The sequence below is a fragment of the Lactuca sativa genome, chromosome 9, assembly GCF_002870075.4.
Source record: "Lactuca sativa cultivar Salinas chromosome 9, Lsat_Salinas_v11, whole genome shotgun sequence".
Classification (NCBI taxonomy): domain Eukaryota; kingdom Viridiplantae; phylum Streptophyta; class Magnoliopsida; order Asterales; family Asteraceae; genus Lactuca; species Lactuca sativa.
The window spans coordinates 60,217,189-60,242,736 of record NC_056631.2 but is presented as its reverse complement, the minus strand read 5'-3'; the positions used below and the strand labels follow the sequence as shown (position 1 = coordinate 60,242,736).

The window sequence follows — 25,548 nt, the reverse complement described above, 5'->3', positions numbered from 1 at the left end:
TATATATATATATATATATATATACAAACACTTATTTCATAGTAAACGCGTATATATATATATATATATATATATATATATATATATATATATATATATATAAACACCTACTTTATAATAAATGCATTTTTATTCAAACACTTTATATATAAAATATATATAAACACATATTATATAAAAAATTATTCAAATACGTTTTTATAAAAAAAATGTGTACAAACATGATTTTTGAAAAAAATATAGATACACACATATTTGTGTTTGTGTGTGTGTGTGTGTGTGTATATATATATATATATATATACACGTTTATTAAGAAATATGTGTTTTTTAGGTTTTTTTTTTATAAATGTGTTTGTATACAAATGTATTTATAATAAAATAATTGTTTGTATTCATTTTTTTTTGTAAAATATGTGTTTGTATATTGATGTGACATAGAACTCCGACCACCTGCTCTCAGAGTGTGCTTCTGTGCCAGAGAGGATCTGCGAGGTCACAACAAACAAGGCTGTTAGAACTGTCCCAATGACTATGCCTTGGGAGTAGGTTTCGACGATAAAGTTAGATCAACTGATAGATCAGAGATGCTTCTCCTTAGCTGGAGAGAACCATCTAGATGTTGGTGGTGGTGTATTGTGGCTGACAGCGACGGGTGACAGCTATGCCACCCGGGCGGAGTATAGTGTGGCAGTTGAGCCATTGGCTGAAGTCTAGTGGTGGTTGAGCCACTTGGGGAAGAGTCCTCCTTCATGGAGGAGGTGCTATTCTATTTATAGGGGACAATTAGGTCAAAGGGAATTAGGTTAGGCCTTAGGCCGGCCCAATTCAGACTCAACTAGCAAGGAGCTAGGCAAAGCTGCCCAGAGGCGCCAGGCGGGGCTAGCGGGCGCGCACCAGGAAAGGCCAGCAAGGGGGCGCCAGGCTGGGCCTTCAGGAGAGTCCCCAGTAAGGCTGGTAAAGGAGCGCCATGCAAGGCCGACGCTAGAGCTGTTTAGGCCGTGCTAATGGACCAAATATCATCAAGTCCCCCCCAGTCTGATGTGGTTGGTACACGGCCAATGACATTGGACTGGACTCAGTCAAATAAATTGTGTGTCGTCAAGTCCTCCCTAGTCCGATCAGATCAGACTAGACAAAGCACCAATGCATTAAATAATAAAGAGAACGGTCGAACCTCGCCCACGAGAGTCGTGGTGTTGTGCGAAGAGCCAAGCATTGCTTATGCAGCTTGAGCTAACTTGGCACTCCTTCATTGAGAGGAGTATGATCCGGTTGGTGTGACACAACGTAACTGTTGTAGCGATCATACATAGCAAAGCTGCTAATCATGTTATTGTGAAGCGGGGCTGCTGTACAATATGGATGTCGTCGCGTTTCTATTGTCTTGGGGGAATGTCATCGGTGATTATCTTCATATTCTATTTTGCATGAGCATTAATAACCATTTTGAAGGTGTTTCTTGATCGAGCTATACCTAGCTGGATTTCCCCCAGTTATATCAGACTATGGTGCACATGGAAAGGTTGCTATAAGATTAAGCAACGAGGTTGTTTCCATGACAATAGACAACCAGACAGTTGCCAAGAGTCAGACAACATAGATGTTAATGGATTATAAGTGACAACGTTGTTGTCAATAACGTTCTTCTTAAAGATTAACCTTGATATAACAAGATGTAACGTAGGAAACGCCTTATTGATAGTCCGAGCATAAGAAAACCATGCTAATTATAAGACAAGAGACACCAAATGTGGTGTTAAGCGTACTTATGATGCGCGACTTACGATGCACGACATTACACGACTTATGTTGCGCGACTTAGAAGAATAGTTCGGGCTTAGCAACCAGCGATCATGGAGATGTCATGCGGGAGATCATTGGGTGGAACAGATCGGGCTTAACAACCAACGATCATAGATATATCACGTGGGAGAGCATCGCATGGAATGGACCATGCTTAGCTGCCATCGATCATAGATACATTATACAGGAGAGCATCGCGTGGAATGGATCAGGATTAGCTGCCAATGATCGTAGACACATCACGCAGGATATCATCGCGTGGAATGGATCGGGCTTAGCCGCCAACGATCGTAGACACATCATGCGGGAGAGCATTACATGGAAAGGATCAGGCTTAGCTGCCAACGATCGTAGATACATCATGCGGGAGATCATCGCATGGAATGGATCAGGCTTAGCTGCCAACGATCGTAGATACATCACGCGTGAGAGCATCATGTGGAATCATATAGGTGAAGGTTGCAAGCCTTTGAGCCTCGTTGGCGGAGCATGCCGCTGTAGTGAAGCCGGGCTGGGGAGCCAGGTGAATCCAGGCAAAGGTATTGAATTTTGCACGCAGAGCTTGCCGCTAGAATAGAGTCGAGCTGCGAAGCCAAGCAACTTAAGGAAAGGATGTTGAACCTTGCCGGTGGAGCTCGCCGCAATAATAGAGTCAGGATGAGAAGCCAGACGAATGAAGGCAAGGATACTGGACCTTGCATACGGAACTTGCTGTTGTGGTGGAGTCAGGCTGAGAAGCCAGACGACTCAAGGCAAGGATACTGGACTGTAACATCCCAAAATTCAAGGCCAAAAATTTCATTTTTAAGTAAGTTATTACATAAAACCCAAGTGTTAATAATCCAAAATATAACATTATGAAACCATATCAGAGTATCATCCCAAGGATCTCGTGTGCGGAAAACATAGTGTGATGCACTGCGACCAAGCCGACTCCTTTCCTTCGAAACAAAGTACCTGAAACCAAAACTGTAAACCGTAAACACGAAGCTTAGTGAGTTCCCCCATCATACCACATATCACGTAATACCATTGGTATCTTTCAACCGGTAACTGCCATCGGTATCTTTCAACCGGTAGTCGGGGACTATTTCACCCCTACCACTATCACATAATAATGTATCCTAACATACTGATCACATACTAACATCATAACATACTGATAACATATTAACATCATAACATACTGATCACATACTAAAATCGTATCATAATGATCACATACTAACATCTTATCATAAATAGACAGATAAACATTGCATGGGTTCTGTATACCCCATCGGTATCTTCCAACCGGTAACTGCCATCGGTATCTTTCAACCGGTATCCACCATCGGTATCTTTCAACCGGTATCCACCATCGGTATCTTTCAACCGGTAACTGGAGACTATTTCACCCCTACCACTATCATATAATATCATGATATAATCATACAGTCAGACATTTCTGGGGTACTGACCTACCCTTCAATCCTAACGACCGAGTCAGGGAAAAACTATTCCCTGCTGCTACAACTAACACACATAGCATATCACATAAGCATATCACATAAACATATCTCATAAGCACATCACATAAGCATATCTTATGAGCATATCACATAAACATACCAAGATAATTATCACAAAGACACTTATCTACCAACTACCCCTGTTGGTGGGCCAGCATTATGGCCTTAGACCCACCCCTAGTGGAAGGTAACTCACCTCACACTTATCTACCAACTACCCCTGTTGGTGGGCCAGCATTAGGACAAGGAGAATACGATAGGGAGTTGGTCGTCCGACATCCAAACAACGACGACTAGGCTAACTCGAACCCCCATTGCCCGTAACTGGACATCGACTTCGCAACCCACACTTCACCGTTCAAAGCGAAAAGAACTCGGTCTCGGTAGCCCTTGTCATTCACGGTGTCGTCGGCAGCAAATGACGACCTGATTAGATCGGAAAATGAGAATAAGTGAAGTGATGCTTCAATGGCGATTTGGTGCAACTTAACTCCCATTTCCCGCCGATCTTCTATGTTGTCGGTGACAAGCTACTCGATGGTGCTAGGTGGCCGGTAAACAAATGAGTTGAACGGTGGCAGCGGTTGGAGGAGGGAGACATAAGGTGGTGATGATAGTAGAAGATCCGGAGATGGCGGCTGAACAATGAGGCTAGGGTTTGGGGTTATGGAACACTTTTATACCCGGCACCCTTATAGAATTTGTTCCATAATGGCATAAACGACCCCTCCATCCAGAAATAATTTCAATTTCACTCCAATATTTATTCAATAAACCCTAACCTCTATAATTCCTCTCATATTAGGTCTAACAGTTACCAAACAGCCCCTCATCTACAAATTATTTTCTAATGAAGGTCTATATGTTACTCTTTTAACCCCCAATCTCTTAAAGTGTGACAATTAACTCCTCGAGACCAACCTTTGACATATAATTATTTATTTTAGGACTACTATTCGTTCATTAATTAATTTATTTATTAAATAAATAAACAGGGTGTTACATGGACCTTGCATGATTGGGTGTAGCGGCCGACAATCTATGTATTCGGCCCAGGTTATCAAGAGCAGCCAAAGTGTAGTGGCACCTGATGATCTGCCGTATCACTAGTTGTAGTGATGATTTGTGCCTTATCTTCTAATGACTTTATCGAGAGATATGCAGTGAGGCTATTGAGAGCAGGATTGTGGAGCTGCTGGTATGTAGTGGGACTGTTGTTAAGAGTTAGGCAACATGGTCGCTGAGGGCTGGGCAGCGAGCTGCTAGCGATAGATAAGCATTACGACTATCGAGAGTTAGGAAATGAGACTACTGAGGGTTAAACCACGAGGTTGCTCTTTCGATCTCGAATATTAATGTCACCTTGGGAATACGCTATCATGCATAGTATCAACTCTTTGCTTACTTTAACTTTGCTGTTTGGAATAAAAATATCTTCTACATAGTGTCATGCTAATCCTCCTACTCCCCCCTTTTTAGAAAAGTCGAGAAGTGAAAATGAATGGATATATGATATTGGCTTGTGTTTGGATGTTTGAGCCTTATTCGTTTGTACTTTGCAAGTCCCTTATTCATGTTTTACAGACTGAGCTTTGCTTCGTTGGCGAGCTGTGAATGTCGCGACGCTAGAGCAACTATTTGAAAAGACAACACAACCATATTTGATAGTTAGTATATTTTCTTGAAATAATAAATTAATTAAAATTGCGATAAGTTTGAAATATTTTGTGAGTAGCAGTAGTAGTAATTCACTACTCTTCTCTCTCATTTTACTGAAAATGTTGTGTGGATAGGAACGCAGAAGCAAATGGTCTAAAATTGGGATTTGTTTGATGGGGTTGTAGTACACGAACACTGAGCGGCTGACTGTCAAATTTGTCTCGTAAGATTAGCCAATTTTATTGTTGTTGGTGCAACCTAATGAAATGGAGGAGCCAACTTGGAGGGAGCCCAAAATAAACTAAGAGGAGGCCCACTTGTCATAAGAGCTTAGGATAAATATTGGCAGCCTATTTTTAATTTGATGAAAGCTCCAAAATAGATCTATTTGGGCCCGGTTTTCTCAACTATTAGCCCGAACTGTTTTTTTTTTTTTTTTTTTGAAAATTTTGGGTGAGTCCGAGCCGCAATGTATTTTATAGAATCTGGCTTGTTGGGCGAAATTACAACATCTGAGCATTGACTGATAGATTGATAGGCATATTTTTACGATAACTGGGCCATTTTGATTGTTTTTTAGGCAGCCTAGGTACTAAAATGCTTGAAAAGCCCAAATTGATTATTAGCCCAAATATAACAATCTAGGCCGTTAGGGTTTAGGGTTTAGAAGCTGTAGGCCCGAATTCCACTTTTGTGTTTGAAACGCATCAAGTAAGAATATCCCGACAGTTCTTCACTTTCACGCTTTGGTTCAAGAAAATGCCCAAAAGGAGGAAGTCGGCCGCTGTTGAAGAAAATCAGAGCAATGATATGGCTTCCAACGACGGTCTGCTAGTCGTCGGTCGCCAATATCGGCGATGATCTAGCTGTCGTTGCTTGGGGTCGCGGTATGGTCCGACGAAGGGTTGAGCGGCCTTGAGATGCAGCTGGATGGCGATGGGGATGTTGTTGCTTTGGGAGACCAGAGATGCTATAGCTCCAGCTGGTGGTGATGTTTGAAGCAAGTCCAACAGGTCAGTGAGTACTAATCGAAGTGAGAGATGGCGGTTGACCAACGATGGCCGTGAGATGAAACTGTTGTGGCCAAAAGGTGGTTCCAGAGATCGCTATTGGTTAGTTGGAGCATATTTCACCGGTGACCGGTATTGAAGGTGGTTTGCGTTCAAGCTGCTCGTTGGTGTTTAAAGCCCGGTTAGTGACGACTGCTTTCAGATGAGTCGATGAACTTGGATATGGAAAAGCAATGGAGAATCGCATCTGGACTTGTATCAGGCACGCCAACTAATGATCTTGGTGGGTCAAGAAATCTGCTGCGTCACCAGTTGAATGCGAGTTTTCCGGGTGTGTTTCATGGTGATGAAATGGCAGGCAACTGCTTTTTGCGGGTGCCTCGTCAAAGCTTGGATGCAATAGGTGATGGTCAATCTTCGCTTAGCGGCGAGGCTGATTTGTCTAGGAGCTCCGGTTGCTGGTTACAAATTGAGAAAACTGAAGTTGGAGACAGTTGCAGACGGAGCTGCTGGAGACGACGGAGCTATAAGTGGCTCAACGTCTGTGAAGTTAGATTACCGCCCTCGCTGTTCTATTTACTCGTTTTTGAAGGTGACCACGGTAGGCGGTGGTCTACGGTGATAGTGGCGATTTAACGTCCGGGCTGCTGTCATTGCGTGTCGACAGACGGTCATGGTAGCACTGAGGATGCTGTTGTTGCTCTGGAAGCGGCTACCGGTGCTCCGACCGGTGACATCTTGGCTTTGTTTTCCGGCGACGGGAATTATGACTTGTTGCGGATGCTTGTCGATTAACCGGAGGGGCTCTCGTCTGTGAAAGGGTCCAGGTGGGACCCGGTTGATGGAGCTGTAGCTAGTATCAAGAGATGGGCTGCGTCTTTAGAGTATACCGAATCAGTATAGCTATCTTTCTTCTCACACAGCAACGCCCTTTCAATGAGGATTGGAAGGAGGTGCCAAATAATTTCTTTCTTCCGTGTTTATCGATGTAGCCCCCCCCCCCCCCCCCCCCCCCCCCCCCCCCTTATTTTTTTTGTTCTTTTTGTTGGCCAAGAAACGACAAACAACAATATGCACATCTGCTGGATAACCATTCTTGAACTTTGTTCATACTCTTTTTTTTTTCTTCATTTTTTCTGATTGCTTTCTTGTATCGGTTCATCCTTACACTCTTTTTTCTCTTTTTTTTAAACCATTTACTGAAACGGTAACTAAAGTATAGGGTTAACTTTGAGGTGGGTTAAAAATAAATAAATAATGGGTGAAAAACATACGAAAATACTCAGCAAATAGAGTTTTCTTGGTAATACCCATTCCCTCTTTTTTTTTTTTTTGGCTCAAAAGAAACATATATCACTATTTTTCTATCTTTTTTTGAATAGTAAACTGTAAGGTTAATAGCAGGAGGGTAATTTTTTTTGGTGATGTTTTAACTAATGGGTTCTGATAGGCTGGGATAAACGTTTTTGAGGGTTTTGTGAAATGTACAATGTACACTGCTGTATGTATGTTGAAAATGTTCATTTATCTTCTTACAATCTCATATTTATTTTAAGAAAGTTGTGAAGGGTATATTGTGTAAATATTGTATTCTGGAAGGATGATAAATGTATGCAGGTTATAGAAAAAACACTGCGGGTTGAATTTGGGTCGAATCTGGATCGGATTATATTTGTGGGTTTTATCCAAGATATAAATAGAGGGAGAGAAGGTTCTGGAGAAGGTAAGTTCAAAAGAAGATATCAGATCTAGATTTTTTCTCTCATTCTTATCTCTCGAGAGTCTTGTTGTTAGCTTGATATATACGTCTGATTTGTTGTATTTGAGTATGAAAAAAGGTTTTGTAATCAATTCTATTTTTCTCATCTTTTGATCGTTAGAAGTAGATTAGGTTGAGTGACAAACTGAGTGTTTTTATGTAGTGAGTTTTGAGTTGTAAGTAAATTGAAAACCACCTGTTTCTTGATCTTAAATTGATATGAGAAATGGTGATGTTGGGAAATTTGTCTTGTGAGTTTTTTAACATGGTATCAGAGCTTAATGCTCGTCTTCGTTGATCCTGACGGTCGCTTCTTGTTCGTCTTCTCGTGTTTCTACTTTTGACGATCTGTGAAAGGGATGCTGTGATTCGAGATCTGACTGAGCGTTGCTGTGAAGTAGGTTAAAAGTCTCCAACGTAGTCGATCAATCCCTATTAATCTGAAATAATCCTCTAGGGGTCAGATTTCATCACTGATAAACCCTTGTAGGAAACGGATTTAGGGAGTCGACGTAGTCAATCTTTTTTGCCTATTGCACTGTGAGGGTTTCTCGTTCCCTTCTCTCTATTTTCTAGTTGTAGATCTGGAATTTTTTTGATGTTTTGAGTACATCTGTTATTTGTTGTTGCTTCTTGAAGCTGTTCTGTTTTTTTCCACACTGTATTGATTGTCTTGGGCCCCGACATACTGTGGTGACCATCTGGACTTTAAGTCAACACTAGTGTTGGTTTTTTGTTCTTGATCTCTTTTGCTATTTGGTTTCTTGATTGTTTCTTGTGATTTACTATGGCCGGTGAAACTTATGATGGGAGTGGTGTTCCTAAGGAAACTCCTGTAGATTTTGATGATCCTTTATATGTCCATCCTTCTGATAATACTGTGACGTCTATTATAACTGTTAAGCTGACTGGTAATGAGAATTATCGATTGTGGCGTAGTGCTATGTCTAGAGGTCTTAAAGCTAGAAATAAATTGGGCTTTGCGGATGGTACTATTACTCTTGAAAGTACTGATAAATCTAAAGCTTCTAAATGGGAACGTGTAAATGCTGTTGTCTGTAATTGGATTCTAGGGTCAATTTCTGAAACTATATATGCTAGTCATGTGTATTCAGATAATGCTAAAGATATTTGGGATGAATTGTTTGAAACATATAATAAATCTGATGGATCTGTAATTTTTAATATTCATCAGCAGATTAACACATTAAAACAAAATGGTTCTTCTCTTTCTGATTATTTTAATAAACTAGATTTTTTGTGGAAGGAGTTTGATGGTTTAACTAGTTTAACTGAATGTGTATGTGAGGCAGCTACAAAACTTAATGATCATTCAAAATTGATGAAACTAATGCAATTTCTTAGTGGACTTGATGATGTTTATAATCAAGTCAAGAGTCACATTCTTTTGATGGAACCTTTACCCAATGTTAAATCTGCCTTCTCTATTCTTTCTAGAGAAGAGTCTCTTCAAAAGAATGGGTCTCTTGGGTCTACTGTTTCTTCAAAACCTCAAGTTTCTGTGTTTAATAGCAAAGTTAATGATTTTAAACGAGGGCAGAATCAAGTTAGGTTTAAGAACCAAGGATTACAATGCAAACATTGCAATCTTAAAGGTCACACTATAGAAAGATGTTATAAACTAATTGGTTATCCAAAGGATTTTAAATTTAAAAATGAAAGTAATAGTCAAAACAAATCTGGTTCTGTCAACTCTTCTTCTGCTAGTGCTAACAATAGCAAGTCTGTTTCTTCTGAGTCTGGTCTTGGGAGTGATGCTCATTTTCTCACTGGTGAGCAATATTCTAAGTTTTTGCGTCTCATTAGTGAGAATTCTGCTTGTGATGATGTGTCTGCCACTGCAAATATGGCAGGTATGTCTATGTTTCAATGTTGTAATTCTTTTGTTAGTTCAAATGATTCTCAAAGCTGGATTGTTGATTCGGGAGCTAATCAACATATGATAGCTTCTGATTCACAACTTAAAGATGCTATAGATGTGTCTAAACTGAATCTGTCTGTTAAACATCCTAATGGTTCATCAGCTTCTATAAATAAAATAGGGAATCTTCAATTGTCCTCACATCTTACCTTATTTGATGTCTTTGCTGTTCCTGATTTCAATGTTAATCTTTTGTCTGTCCATAAACTTTGTAAAGACAGTAGCTGTGAGGTTGTTTTTTCTGAACATACTTGTAAAATCCAAGATTCACTATCAAAGAAGATGGTGGAGAATGGTAGAGAGTCTGGGGGATTATACTATCTTGATTGTGTTCCCTCAGGTATTTCAACAAATAATGTGTCTAAGTGTTATGTTTCTAAACTAACTTGGCATAGTAGACTTGGTCATCCAGTAGACCAAGCTTTAATATCTTTAAAAGGTGTTCTAAAACTTGGAAATGAATCTCTTCCTCCTTGTGATGTTTGTCATAAATCAAAGCAAACTAGAGAATCTTTTCCACATAGTCAACATACATCAACCAAGTTAGGTGAATTGGTTCACATAGATGTCTGGGGTCCTTATAGGCTTGCTTCTGTTGAGGGGTTTAAGTATTTCCTAACTATTGTGGATGATTTTACTAGGGCCACTTGGGTATTTCTTTTAAAATCTAAAATTGAGGTTTTTGATTGTTTTAAATCCTTTGTTAATATTCTTTTAAATCAATTTAATGTTAGTGTTAAAATAGTACGTTCAGACAATGGTACTGAGTTTGTTAACAATCAAATGCAGTTCTTTTGTTTTGAAAAAGGTATAATACATCAAACATCGTGTGCTTATACTCCACTACAAAATGGAGTTGTGGAGAGAAAGCATAGGCATATCCTTAATGTTGCTCGATCTCTTTTATTTCAATCAGGAGTTCCTATTAAGTATTGGGGAGATGCTGTTTTGACTTCTGTTTTTTTAATAAATAGAATGCCTACTTCTGTTTTAAATGGTCAATTACCTTATGAGCTTGTTTTTCAAAGAACTCCTAGTTTTGATTATTTAAGGGTTTTTGGTTGTCTATGTTTTGCTGTTAAACCAAATGTTTCTGATAAATTGTCTGAACGTGCTGAAAAATGTATTCTTTTGGGATATTGTTCTGATAAAAAGGCTTATAAACTTCTTAGTTTGGATACTAATTCTTCTTTTGTATCCAGGGATGTGAAGTTTTATGAATCTGTTTTTCCATACAAGTTGAAATCAACTTCTGTTGATAAAGTTACAAATAATTTTGGCCCTAGTGATCTCTTTTCCTATGATGAATTTGATAATAATAAATATATATAAATGATTATATTAATCTTGATGAGCTGAGAGTAGAGTCTCAGTTGGATGGTGCTGATGCAGCCATTGGTATGGATGATGTTGAGTCTAGTAATTTTGTCAACCCTGGTGGCGAGGCAGTTGTGCCTCCTACTGATTCATCTGTTCCTTTTTCTTCGAGTGTATCTGAGGAAAGTAGTCAGTCAGTCTTAACCCCTTCTTTGGATCAGTCTATAGGTGTCTCTAGATCTAGGCGTGAATCTCATATGCCTGTTAAGTTTTCTGATTATATTGTAGAAGGTAAGTATAAATATGGTGTTGAAAGATCTATTAACTATTCTTTTCTTGATTCTGAAACTAAGTGTTTTATTTCTAATCTTGATAAAACTGTTGAACCTAAAAGTTATAATGAAGCCTTCTCTGATCCAAATTGGATTAAAGTTATGAATGATGAAATGGAAGCACTTCATCGAAATAATACATGGGAAATAACTGATTTACCTAAAAATAGGAAACCAATTGGATGTAAATGGGTTTATAAGATTAAATACAAGTCAAATGGTGAAATAGATAGATATAAAGCACGTTTAGTTGCTAAAGGTTATAATCAAAGAGAGGGTATTGATTTTGAAGAGACTTTCTCTCCTGTTGCAAAAATTGTAACAGTTCGTATTGTTATTTCTCTTTCTGTTCATTATTCTTGGTCCTTATATCAGTTGGATATTAACAATGCTTTTTTATATGGAGATCTTACTGAAGATGTTTATATGTCACTTCCACCTGGTTATTACTCTAGTAATGATACTAGAGTATGTAAGCTTACTAAGTCTTTATATGGACTGAAGCAGGCTCCTAGGAAATGGAATGAAAAGCTTTGTGCTTCATTGTTTATGTTTGGTTTTAAACAGAGTATAAGTGATTATTCGTTGTTTATTAGGAAAGTTGAAGGTTCAATAACTGTATTGCTAGTATATGTTGATGATATTATTTTAACTGGAAATAGTGAAGAAGAGTTTAAAAAGGTAAAGAATTTTATGAGTAGTCAGTTTTTAATTAAAGATCTCGGAACACTTAAATATTTTTTAGGGATTGAAGTAGTTAAATTTGACAGTGGTTTATGTTTAAACCAAAGAAAATATTGTCTTGAGTTGTTGCATGAATATGGTATGCTTGGGTGTAAGCCTGTGACCACACCTTTGGAAACAAATTTCGTTATAAACTCTGATAATCATGATGGGAAAAATGAATTGTTGGAAAATAAAATTGAATTTCAGAAACTAATAGGTAAACTTATCTATCTTACAGTTACTAGACCTGATATTTCTTATGCAGTCCAGGTCCTTAGTTAGTATATGCATAGTCCTAGAAAGTTACATTTAAATATTGCTTTTAGACTGTTAAGGTATTTGAAAAATAGTCCTGGAAAGGGAATTGCTTTAACCAAATCAAGTGTGTTGGAATTAAAAGGTTTTGTGGATGCAGATTGGGCTAAATGTTTAGCCACAAGAAGGTCTGTATCTGGGTATATGGTATATCTTAATAATTGTCTTATTTCTTGGAAAAGTAAAAAGCAATCTACTGTTTCAAGATCCTCTACTGAGTCAGAATACAGGGCTCTTGACTCTATCACATGTGAGATAATTTGGATTTTAAAAATTCTGTTTGAACTAGAGGTTAAAAATCTTATTCCTGCTTCTGTTTTTTGTGATAATAGTTCTACAATTAAGTTAGCTCTTAATCCTGTGTTTCATGAAAGGACAAAACATTTTGAAATAGATCTGCATTTTGTTAGAGAAAAAATTTCTAGTGGTGTTTTAAAACTTGTAAAAATTGGTTCTGATGAACAAAATGCTGATATACTAACAAAGTCTTTAAGTGTGAAACAACATGAATTTTTATCTAATAAAATGGGTCTTATTGATATTTTCAGAAAATAAATATTTCGATTGAGGGGGGATGTTGAAAATGTTCATTTATCTTCTTACAATCTCATATTTATTTTAAGAAAGTTGTGAAGGGTATATTGTGTAAATATTGTATTCTGGAAGGATGATAAATGTATGCAGGTTATAGAAAAAACACGCGGGTTGAATTTGGGTCGAATCTGGATCGGATTATATTTGTGGGTTTTATCCAAGATATAAATAGAGGGAGAGAAGGTTCTGGAGAAGGTAAGTTCAAAAGAAGATATCAGATCTAGATTTTTTCTCTCATTCTTATCTCTCGAGAGTCTTGTTGTTAGCTTGATATATACGTCTGATTTGTTGTATTTGAGTATGAAAAAAGGTTTTGTAATCAGTTCTATTTTTCTCATCTTTTGATCGTTAGAAGTAGATTAGGTTGAGTGACAATCTGAGTGTTTTTATGTAGTGAGTTTTGAGTTGTAAGTAAATTGAAAACCACCTATTTCTTGATCTTAAATTGATATGAGAAATGGTGATGTTGGGAAGTTTGTCTTGTGAGTTTTTTAACAATGTATAAGTAAATAATTGTAGGGATAGACATTTGCATGGAAAATTATGAGCTCTAGGGTTTTTTTTGAAGAGTTTGTAAGATGTACAAGTATGACAACTATGCTTACAAACATCTCTTTTCTTCTTAATTTTTTGAAGAAACCACCAAAAATACAGCTGAACACAGAGCTGAAGTTGTGGGATGGAGTTGTATATAGAAAAATCCAACTAAAAAAGGATTTTCTGATCTTATGAACTGAAAAATATGGGTAAAAACTCATAAAACTGCTTTTCTTCTGAACTTGCTTAACAAAACCCTAGAATATAAACAAAAATGGATCTAAGAAGGTTTTTGCAAGTAGGCCTGACAATCGTGTCGTGTTCGGGTTGGTGTGTCGCGGGTTGACGGGTGAAAATATGTCAACACAAACACGACCCATTTAAATATACATGTCACGTGTTGGCGGGTTTAGAACATAAACCCATATATGACCCACCAACCCATTTATTTATACGGGTTCACAAGTTGGCGGGTTCGTGGGTCTGATTTGGGTTTGTGGGTCCGAATTTTAGATATTTAAGTCTTAAACATCCAAATGAAAATTAAAAGCATTCATAGAAACATGTTACAGACTTAGCCTTATAGGTTACGACTTATGACCTTAGACCATCTACCACGAGTTATAATGTCAAAATAGTCAAATGGTCTATGAATAAATAATATATATTATATAGTACTTATTAAATATTAATACTTGATACATAAATACATTTAAAAATAAAATAATTTTTTTATTAAGAATATAAACGGGTTGGCGGGTCAACCCGTTTATTTTTTGAGAAACCCATATATGACCCGTTTAATAAACAGGTTGGCGGGTTGAAAAACTCAACCCAAACCCATTTATTTCGTGTCGTGTCGCGGTTCGTATCGCGTGTCGTGTCGAGAATTGTCAGCCCTATTTGCAAGCTTGGGGAGTGTTTGAGTGAAGAAAATCGTGTAGATCCATAGATTTGAACTAAAAACGAGATGGATCTACATATCTGAAAGATGGTGAAGCAAATTTGAACAGATCTTGGTAAGAACCAAGAAAATCTAAACAAAAGATGGGTAGAAATGTACAAATCTAAGCAAACCTGATGTGAAATGCAACAGATCTGAACGGATCTGAGAGAAAAACGAGCTTGAAATCAACTAAAGCTTTTGCTACTTGCTCGGATCTGGGATGACACCAAATGATGTGACATAGAACTCTGACCACCTGCTCTGAGAGTGTGCTTTTGCGCCGGAGAGGATCTACGAGGTCACAACAGACAAGGCCGTTAGAACCGCCCCAGGGACTGTACCCAGGAAGTAGAAGCAGGCTCCGACGATCACGTTAGATCACTGATAGATCTGAGATGCTTCTCCTTAGTTGGAGAGAACCATCTTGGTGCTGGTGGTGGTGTATGGTGGCTGGCGGCGGGTAAAATGGTCAAATTTTTGAAATTCGAACTTAGGCCAAAAGTGCAATTTTTGAAAGTTGGATGACTTGTTGACCGGGTAAATGAGTCAAATTGAATACAATTACTAGTTTTTGGGACTTAATTCAATAAAAAAAGATATAATGACAAAATCGATTATGAAGCCAATATATAAGGATTTTTTTTTTGTAGTTTTTCGTTAGAATTTTGTGCTTTTATTATACTTTGAAAGTTTGAACTAATTTAAGTGGTGTAATCTTTCATTATTTTATTTTATTTTTTATTTTAATTGGGTTAACCCAGGTTTAACCCCTTTATTTAATAGGTTGGGTTGGGAATTATATAAACGGGTCAACCTGGTGACAACCAATTTATCTAAATGGTTGAGTTAGGTTGGAAATATCCACCAATTTAAATAAAAAGGTTGGGTTGGGTTGGAATATTCAATCCAATTAATAAATGGGTTGAACCCGAACCCAACCCAAGTCGACCCATTGCCAGCTCTATATGCCGACCCGACTGTTACAAATCAGCCTATAATCGACAAAAGACAATTGTTAAATAACTAATCCATAAGGAAATACCAATACATAACAAATAAAGAATAAAGAAGCAAGACAAATCCCACAAATTATGCTAATACAAAATCCTGACAATAAAGTATAAAAGTTGTACACACAAGATAGCTGTCATTATCCGGGTAATGAAGGAGGACCGGATACAACTTTTTACCCTAAGATATGGGAAGACCTATAAGAACTTTCAAGGACCGAGCAACAAGGTAAGTTTTCGAAAGGGACTAAAACCTCTTTGCAATTCATGTTTAGTGCATTAAACAATGTCTAACTTAGGCATCAGAGAACAATATCGAAGTCCAACCATCGATGTAGCTTTCTAACATAACAGTTGTTCCATTTTTCAATTATTACCGCCATCAATTGAATTTTTGTAACACTTGAATCCTGGCAAGTTCTTATTTTGCCCATATTATAAAAAGATTTACATTTTGGTCCCTAAGCAGTACGCGGGGCATACCACTTGGTATGCTTAATGTACAAGATGTAAATAGAGTATACATGGCGTACCACTTGGTACGCTTAGCGTACTCATGCGAGGGTGCGGCGGGACTCCAGGCACGTATGCTGGGTGTACATACTTGTATGTGGGCGTATGTACGAGATGTTGAAACCCTATATTAGGGTATTGTACCCTATATATACGGCCTTAAGTCCTCATGCATGGCCTCCTTACCAGCCTCTATTTCCATAAAAACCCTAAAATCGATCCTTTAGTCTCTTGGTGGTGTTCTTGAGTTAGTAAGAAGTTCTTGGTGTTGATTTTTGGTCTTTGTGAAGGAAGTGGAGAATCTTGAAGTTGTCTTGCTTGGTGGAAAGGCTTTGGATCCATAATCATATTCTTTTGTGCAAGCTTTCTAAGGTGTTAAGTTTGAACCTTGACTTATAGATGTTTAGATCTCTTCATATTGTGCTTTGTTATGCTTTTGGTCCCTTTTTGGGTTGATGAGAGAGTGAAGTCGTTTTAAGGGTTTGCTAATCCAAATCTGAGTTTGTTTTGGACTCCTTCAGCATAAGGTGCAAGCTTTATGAGATAATTGGTTCCATGCATGCATTAACTCACTTATTAAGTCCCTTTTTATGCTTAATAGCTTCATTTAGACATGCATGAACGTAAAGTTGGCAACTGTACGTGGTTTTCCAGCTCAAGGAAATCAAATCTATGTTTTGGGGCTATGTCTTAAAGGATTAAGGACTGAAAATGAAGTTTTGGCTGAATGGGTGAGTACTCTAGGTATACAAGCAGGTATGCTTAGCGTACAATCCCTCAAGCAAGTACACTGCGCGTACGTGCTGAGTACACCCTGCGTACTAAGTCAGGTGGGCTTCGCATAGTTGGGCTTCAGATTTGGGCTTTTCTTTGGACTTAATGGCTTGGGCCCTGTTGGGCCATCTGAATGAAATAGCTTGCATTAGAAAAAATAGTGGGCCTTAGGGTAGGGTCCATGGAAGGATTTGGGTCCAATTTGGAAAATTAGGCCATATGTGGGCCTTGGATGGATATTTGATCTTTGGGCCTTTAGATTGTACGTTGGGTTTAAGTCTTGGACCAAAAATATATAGGGAGTAAAATGGTCTTTTTACACTAAGTGTGGGCTGAGTGATATAGTTTTGACTCCAATGGTTAATTGGGTGTTTTTTGGTTATTGATAGCTCGAGAACTTGTCGGACTAGCAGCCATGGATTTCATTGTGACTCAGCAGTGCGAGGTGAGTTTCCTCACCATGTTTAGCGGGTCGAAGGCACCAATGTTGAACCATGATTTGTTATGTTAGATTACTCGTTGTCCGTGTGACACGAGTATGTGTATGTGCTTGTGTGTTACTGGGCGGGGCTCGATGATTATCCTGTATGCTATTATCTGTTGTTAGGTATGAATTGTATGTGGGCGGGGCTCATTATGCGAGTTAGAGCGGGGCCCATTATACTCTTTGGGCGGGGCCCGTTATGTGTTTTATGTTTGGTATGCGATATCTTGAGATTGTTGACCTTGACTTATTGACCGTTGGATTTTTTTCTTTGACCAAGTTTGACCTATAAGGGGGATTGGGGCATTTTGAGTCGTATCTAAGGAATTGTTTCTGTTTAGGGGTTGAGTAGAGCTGATATTCGGAGCTGGGACCTATTTAGCTATTGTTCAGCATTCGCGATGAGTCTTCCTCACTAGGTTTGGCGGGTCGAAGGCACCAATGCCGACCCATTTTATGTATGTTATTACGCTAGCTATGTTCATGACTCTTGCATGTGTTATGTGTTTATATGCTTGTCGGGTTAGGGCCGGATGAACAATTGTATGCTATGTATCTTTGTGATTATTTCATGTGTGTGATTACTTATTATATGATATATGTATACTGGGTGGGGCTTGAACTATTACCGAGTGGGGCTCGATGTCGGGCAGGGCTCGATGCTGGACATGGTCCGATGCCGGGCAGGGCGTATTGCATGTTCTTGTATGTACGGTATGTGGTACTTTGGAAAACTCACTAAGCTTTGTGCTTACGGTTTTCAATTTATTATTATTATTATTATTATTATTATTATTATTATTATTATTATTATTATTATTATTATAGTTTTTAAAGGTATATTATTATTATTTTAGTGTTTAAATTTAATGTATGTTTATTGTTTTCTTTATTTTAGGATAAGATTCAAGCAGAGTATAGGAAGATGCAAGAAGATCTTGGGGAAGGCGAACATGTAAATGAAGAAAATTGTCTCACTCGTGCCCTCAGTGAATTGCGGACATGTTCGCTGAGTTGGAAGGAAACCAAACATCAATAATCATTTAATTCCAAATCAACATTCCAAACATTACAAATCTTCCAAATTCCAAGCTCAAAATACAGACAATGCCCAAACTGTTGCGTTAGCTCAACAAATGCAACAAGTGCAACAAGTGTATAACAATTCATTGGTATCCGTAATTCCTAACTTCCAACAACCACCAATGCCACACTTTCAATTAGAGGTGGCAATCGTGTCGTGTCGTGTCGGGTCGAAACACTAAACGGGTTGAAAGTGCTTGACTCTAACCCGACCCATTTAATTAACGTGTCGTGTCATGTCAACCCGTTTATTTTCGTTTCGAGTTCGTGTCGGGTTTCGGGTTAGGGCTATACCTTGAAATATGTCGTGTCATGTGAGGTTAAAAGATTGAGCATGTTGAAAGAGTAGGAGTTGGGTAGGCGGAGAGGAAAAACTAATAGTTTGGAGACAGAATAGATGAAGTCATAGCAAGTTCAGATGACAAAATTAAAAGAGTGGGAGTTGGGGAGGCGGATGAAAATGTTGCGAGGATGTGAGAGTGGTGAAAAAGAGTGGATAGTTTGGGAGAGAATGGAAAAACTGAAATTAAGTCTTGATCTGGACGGCTAAGTCATTTCAACATTACAAAATGACTCAATTCAAAGGTTTTCTTTTACTTTTGGTTTTGGTTTTGTATCTTTCTATTTTATTTAAATAATTCAAAAAATTTGCATATAAATAAAAGAGTCATTTTCGAGTCATATTCGAGTTGAAATTCTCAACCCTAACCTTACTCGTTTAATTTTCATGTCGTGTCGTGTCGTGTCAACCCGTTTATTTAAACGGGTTGAAATATCTTACTCAAACCCATTTATTTTGTGTCGTTCGTGTCGTGTCAATTTTTGCCACCTCTACTTTCGATTCCATCCATAAAATACCCCATGAATCAACCAACGAGACCGAGGAGAAGGAAGGGACCGAGGAAGATTGTGATTAATCTTTTATGTTATTTTGAACAATGTTTATTGAACACTTGTCTTTTTTTTTTTTTTTTTTTTTTTTTTTTTTTTTTTTGTATGTAGTAAATCTTTTAGTGTTTGACATTATTCTGAATATATAATGTTTGGATTGAGTGTTAAAAAATACGTTTGGTATATATATAAAATATGTGAAATATATTTAAAAAAACCTATACCAACGACATATCGTCAGTATAGCTAAAACGATTTTAGCCTAAAAACCGTTTTAATCTTTACCGACGACATGTCGTCGGTATTGCTAAAACGAAATCAACTAAAACAGAATCAACGGTTTCCTATTTTTCCCGACGACATGTCGTATGACCAGCCTAACCTCTCTCTCTGGATGACTTGTCGTCAGTATAGATTGTCTCTATACCGACGACTTGTCGTCTGTAAATGTATACAATAAAACTTTTTTTTTCTTGAAAATTAGTTCCGACGACCATGTTTCAGCTACAAGTCATGTGAATTGGTTGACCTATACCGACAACAACTATCCTAAGGACATTTTCTACTTCTACCGACGAGGCTATTATGACGAACTATTACGGACAACAAATTGACGGTATATGCTTTACCGATGACTTATCGTCGGTAAATGGGTTGAAATGTCGTCTTATCCTTGTAGAAAGCACAGAGTTTTTGCCTTTTTTTTTCTTCATATATCCGCTTACGGTATATGTGATTAACGTGATGCAAGGTCGTATATTCCATATACATTTAACGTGGACATGCAAAACTAAAAAACAAAATTAAAGCCATTTATGGGGGTGTTCGGATAGAAAAAAAAGAGGTGCTTATTGCTTATTCCCACAATAAGTTAATTTGAGTGTTTGGATAAAATCCAGCTTATTAGGCTAAATAAGCTAATTTTAATAAGCATTCATTCCCATGCTTATTGCTTATTGCTTATTCCCACCACAAATAAGCTATAAGCAATAACCTAAAAATCTAATCCAAACACCCCCTATGATTCTTGTCTACAAATCGAACGAAGAATATCAAGATGATATAGTTATTTTTAGCTGAAAATACGGACGGATATTGGGAAGAGTTTCTATATAATGATTATAGTTGATTAAAATTTACAGGAACCGAACATGATCAATGAAAACATAGTCTTCTTATGATGTTAATTTAAGGGACTTAATACAAAGTGAACCCTCTCAAATTTACCACTCGAGGAAAATGACTCTTTCAAGGACCTAATCACCTAAACCCAAAATATTGCATACCACAAAGACCATTTATGCACTTTGCACTAATGTTTAAGTATATATCACGGTAAATATCCTATGGTGAATTGAAAATTGATTGAACACCCGAGACCTTTAGGCTAAAAGCCCTTAAATTGCATACTTTTAGTAATTTCAAATAAATAAAGAAATAAATTACGTAACTTTCCATAAAAACATAATCTACAAAATTACCCTATATAAGGAGGATGCGTCATAAAAGAAAATATACATTTGGATCACTAAATCCTTATTAGTACATTGTTCAAGACAAATATACATTAAAAGCCTTTCCCTTCTGATAAATGCTTACTTCTTTTTAACAATTTGGGAGATATCATTAGCAATATTCTTTGCATCATTTGAAATACCGAACAATCCAGCACTTGCAAATCCTACACAGTAAAGACCATGTTCCCCTTTCCAACGATTCGGGCTCTTAAGATGTGGCATTCCTTTTTCATTAAACAACCCTCCATCATGCTAAATCAAACCAAAAAAAATTGGATTAACCATAAACAAAATCGTAAGTAAATATAAATCTAATCACATTAGATATATACCTTAAGCCATTTCCTCACATTGCTTGTAAAACCAGTAGCAAAGACTATGGCATCAAATCGTTTCTCTTGACCATTTGAAAACTTGATTTGATCACCTTTTATCTCTTCAATTGACTTCATTACCTTATGACACAAAGAACATATCATAAAAGTTAGTCATTGTTTAAACTGTTATAAATTTGATATTAGAAGAAGATATATAACAAGGTTTACCTCAATGTCTCCGGTTTTGATCCTTGCAACTGTTCCAACATCAATAACGGGTGATCTTCCAGTTTCCCGTTTAAGATAAAATGGCCCTTTTGTTGGCCTTTGTATTCCATGTTTACAAAGATCTCCATACAACAACTTACTAAACATTAAAACAATTTTATCCACAAAACTACACGAAAGATATTTCAGTAAATACATCCCGAGTTGCACTAGCTCCTTTGTAAGGACATGTACCTGTCACAACAATAAACCATTAAAAATACATCGAACGCATTTTAAATCTAGATTTAATATATCACAAGTGCATAGTTAAACACCAAGTGGGAGAACATTTACATGATTAAATGTATGATAACATGGAAAAAGAGAAAGAACTTACAGGGCTACGAACAACAATTGACGTTTGGGCACCCCAGTTGAACAAATCATAAGCAATTTCCATACCAGAATTTCCAGCACCAACAACAAGAACATTTTTGCGTCCAAACTTCTTTCCATTTTCATATTTACTAGAGTGTATGATTGACCCTGTGAAGCTATCTAAACCATTAACACTAGGGATAAATCCTTCACAGTTTTCACCCGTTGCCACCACTAGAAACTCTCCGACATACTCTTCCACAAAACCTGAAACCCCGTTTTTGGCTATAACCATCCATCTCTTTGTAACCTTGTCATACCATGCACTCTCAACACTTCGATTGTACAATGGATCCACATTGAATTCAGTAACATACTCATGCAAGTATCGAACAAACATATATTTGGGTACAAATGTGGGTGCTGAAACTGGAAATGGCATGTGAGGGAGTTCACAAAAGTTTTTAGCTAAGTGAAGCTTCAAACGATCGTAAGCCTTCTTTTGCCATAAAGATGCATAACAATCATCCCTTTCCAAAATGACATTTGGAATAGAGAGAAGATTGAGACAGGCAGATGTTGCAAGTCCCGCAGGTCCTGCTCCTACTATCACAACAGCTGTTTCATGCTTCATTTTTATTCAAGCTCTTCAGTACTGTGGTTTTGTTCTGATGATTGTACGGACGAATGGATGATGAAGCAGACCATGCAATAACCCTTTATATAGGAATAGGGCGAACAGACAAACCAGACTAACTTTCCTTGATCCAAGGGACGGTTATTTTGAAATTATTTTGTTCCTATCCTCTCTAATGAATAAAATGAATAAAGGTTTTTTTTTTTTTTTTTTTTTTTTTGTTATTTGTTAATCTTTTATGAGTTTTGACACTTGTCATTTTATGGTATTTTAAAAAATATATATATTATCCACTTGTCAATTTCTGATTTGTTTCGATTTTTAAAATTAAAATCATAATTTATATATGTAAAGTATTAAATATAATATATATGAAATTAAATTGTAATAAATATGTTTCTTTATTTTTTATTTTAAAGTTTTACATTTAAAAATATTTACTACTTATATTTTAATGTTTAATTTCTTTTTTAAATTATCCCGTATAATATATGAGTCTCACACCTAATTGATCTTAAATAGATAAATGAAATTGCATTCATCGAATTTGTCCCTGCTTTATTGGAAACAAGCTTTGAGTGGATAATTTACCCGTTACAAAACTTTATTCAACAGAAATCTATGTGTTCAAACATGAGAAATTGAATTGATTCAATTTTTACCACCATCAATTAAATTATTTTCCTTATCTTATAATGTAATGGTTAAAAATAAAAATATCAAAATTAATTAATGAAAACCCATATAAACTTATCAATTATCAAATATAAAAAGTAGTTTTGACCATATCCAAACCATTCAAAAGGACTGCAATTAAATTTATATCGTAAACAAATTATTGTTCTTAGGAAAGAAAACTAAAATTTGTTATGGTAAATTTCATCCTTTTTTTAATAGTTATAATATATCATGTTCTAACTAATATGTAGCTTTAAAATTAAAATTTGATTTATAACATGTGATATTAATTTCTAAATGAATAGTGCATAATAACAAATAACTAATTACATGGATGTTTATGAATAAAAACTAAGTTATATCATGTATTAATGACATTTAAAAAATATTAGTTTAAAAAGGTTTAACAATGTACTTTCGTCTTGTATTAAATATTAATGCAACACATTAAAAATATTATTTTACATGGAGAATGTATCACTTTCAAACAAGTCTTCCATTTAAAAGCTTTAATCAACAATTGCAGCATGTTTTTTTGCTACCCTAAAAAAATGTTGGGTATTTTACAACGTTTATTTCAAAAATGTTGCTTTAGAATCAAAACAACAATTTTCTGAAAAGAAGCTTTTAATCTTGCATAGGGATAATGATTTAGGAGGATAATAACGTTTTATGTTTGTCAATTTTAGGTCTCTAACGTATTTTTTATGTGTATTACACCATTAAAGTTATTATAACCGTTTACAAATAGTCCTTTTAACAGGAAGAAGCCGGTAAAAGGATTATTTATAAACGGTTATAACAACCTTAATGGTGTAATATACACAAAAAATACGTTGGGGACCTAATATGGACAAATGGAAAACGTTATTACCCTCCTAAGTCATTATCCTATGAAACTATAAACCCCTATAATAAATTTTTACTTTTTAAATAAGAAACTTATAGGTCTTGGGGTTGGTAGTTTGGATGTTTTTAACCTCAGCCATTTTTATAAATGGAAGTGGCGGTTTCTTAATCACAAGGGAGCTCTTCGGGTTAAAATTGTCAAATTTTGTCATGGGGAAGGTGGTGGTTTTTCGGAAGATTCGAGAATAGGAATTGGAGGGGGTGTTTGGCAAAAGATTGTAGGATCCATTAATCACCTCCATGAGAATGGTTGTATTCCTTCTAATTACATGTATAGAGTGGTAATGGATGAGACTCAAACGAGGTTCTAGAATGATGTTTGGTGCTTGGATATTCCTTTTAAGGAGCGGTTCGGGAGGTTCTTTGCTTTGACCTTTAATCAAGATGCTCGAGTAAGTGAATAATGGGATCCGGGGGGGGGGGGGGGGGGATGTAATTTTCATTGGCCCCTCCTCTAATCCTCCAACGCCAATGAAAATTACATCCCTCCGGATCCCATTATTCACTTACTCGAGCATCTTGATTAAAGGTGAAAGCAAAGACCCTCCTGAACCACTCCCTAAGAGGAATATCCAAGCACCAAACATCCTTCTAGAACCTCGTTTGAGTCTCACCCTCCACCACTCTATACATGTAATTAGAAGGAATACAACAATTCTCATGGAGGTGATTAATGGATCCTACAATCTTTTGCCAAACACCCCCTCCAATTCCTATTCTCGAATCTTCCGAAAAACCACTTCCTTTCCCATGACAAAATTTGACAATTTTAACCCGAAGAGCTCCCTTGTCATTAAGAAACGACCACTTCCATTTATAAAGAAGGCCGAGGTTAAAAACATACCAACCTCAAGACCTACAAGTTTCTTATTTAAAAAGTAAAAATTTACTATAGGGGTTTATAGTTTCATGGGATAATGACTTAGGAGGGTAATAACGTTTCCTGTTTGTCCATATTAGGTCCCCAACGTAGTTTTTGTGTATATTACACCATTAAGGTTGTTATAACCGTTTATAAATAATCCTTTTACCGGCTTCTTCCTGTTAAAAGGACTATTTGTAAACATTTATAATAACCTTAATGGTGTAATACATACAAAAAATACGTTAGGGACCTAAAATGGACAAACATGAAACGTTATTACCCTCATAAGTCATTATCCCATCTTGCATATATAATAGAGTAACCTTATAGTGGTGAGCTTACATTTGTAACTGATTTTTTTATAAATAAATGTTGGATAAAAAATGATAACATAAATTATCTTGAATCGTTAATGTTTGTTTAGGTATATATATATATATATATATATATATATATATATATATATATATATATATATATATATATATATATATATATATATATATATATATATATATATATATATATATTAGATGTGTGCCCGCGCAAAGCTGCAGTGATAAATTGCTATTTTGACAAATAGTTCTGTATGGAGAAATAATTACTAGATTTTGTTATTCGTTATTATGTAATAACAAATTATCATTTTAAAATAAAATATTTATGTTTAGAACTTATACTTATATTGTTTGTTTATATATTTTCCATAAATTAATTATTTTGGTGTCTAGTTCAAGAAATATAAATTAATTTATATAGATAAATTTAATATTTTAAAATTGTCATTTTGCTCCATATTAAATTTCTTAATAACTTTCCTTAAATCAT

At 36.4% G+C, this 25,548-nt stretch overlaps 1 protein-coding gene across 1 annotated transcript; it reads right to left on the bottom strand.

Annotated features, from left to right (window-relative positions):
* Positions 1 to 20,804: 20,804 nt before the first annotated feature.
* On the bottom strand, positions 20,805 to 22,265 carry LOC111903069 (probable indole-3-pyruvate monooxygenase YUCCA10). Its single transcript, XM_023898864.2, has 4 exons — positions 21,651 to 22,265; positions 21,272 to 21,505; positions 21,059 to 21,181; positions 20,805 to 20,978 (listed from the first exon to the last, which is right to left on the bottom strand). Exons 1-4 carry the CDS (start codon positions 22,263 to 22,265, stop codon positions 20,805 to 20,807), a joined length of 1,146 nt encoding a protein of 381 aa, XP_023754632.1.
* Positions 22,266 to 25,548: the final 3,283 nt, after the last annotated feature.

What these genes read in the sequence shown, in the direction of transcription:
- LOC111903069 (XM_023898864.2), bottom strand. Translation starts at nt 22,265, where the DNA reads ATGAAGCATGAAACAGCTGTTGTGATAGTAGGAGCAGGACCTGCGGGA. An exon ending in CAATTGTTGTTCGTAGCCCT is followed by an intron (nt 21,506 to 21,650) that starts GTAAGTTCTTTC and finishes TTGTTGTGACAG; the next exon opens with GTACATGTCCTTACAAAGGA. An exon ending in TCAAAACCGGAGACATTGAG is followed by an intron (nt 21,182 to 21,271) that starts GTAAACCTTGTT and finishes TTGTGTCATAAG; the next exon opens with GTAATGAAGTCAATTGAAGA.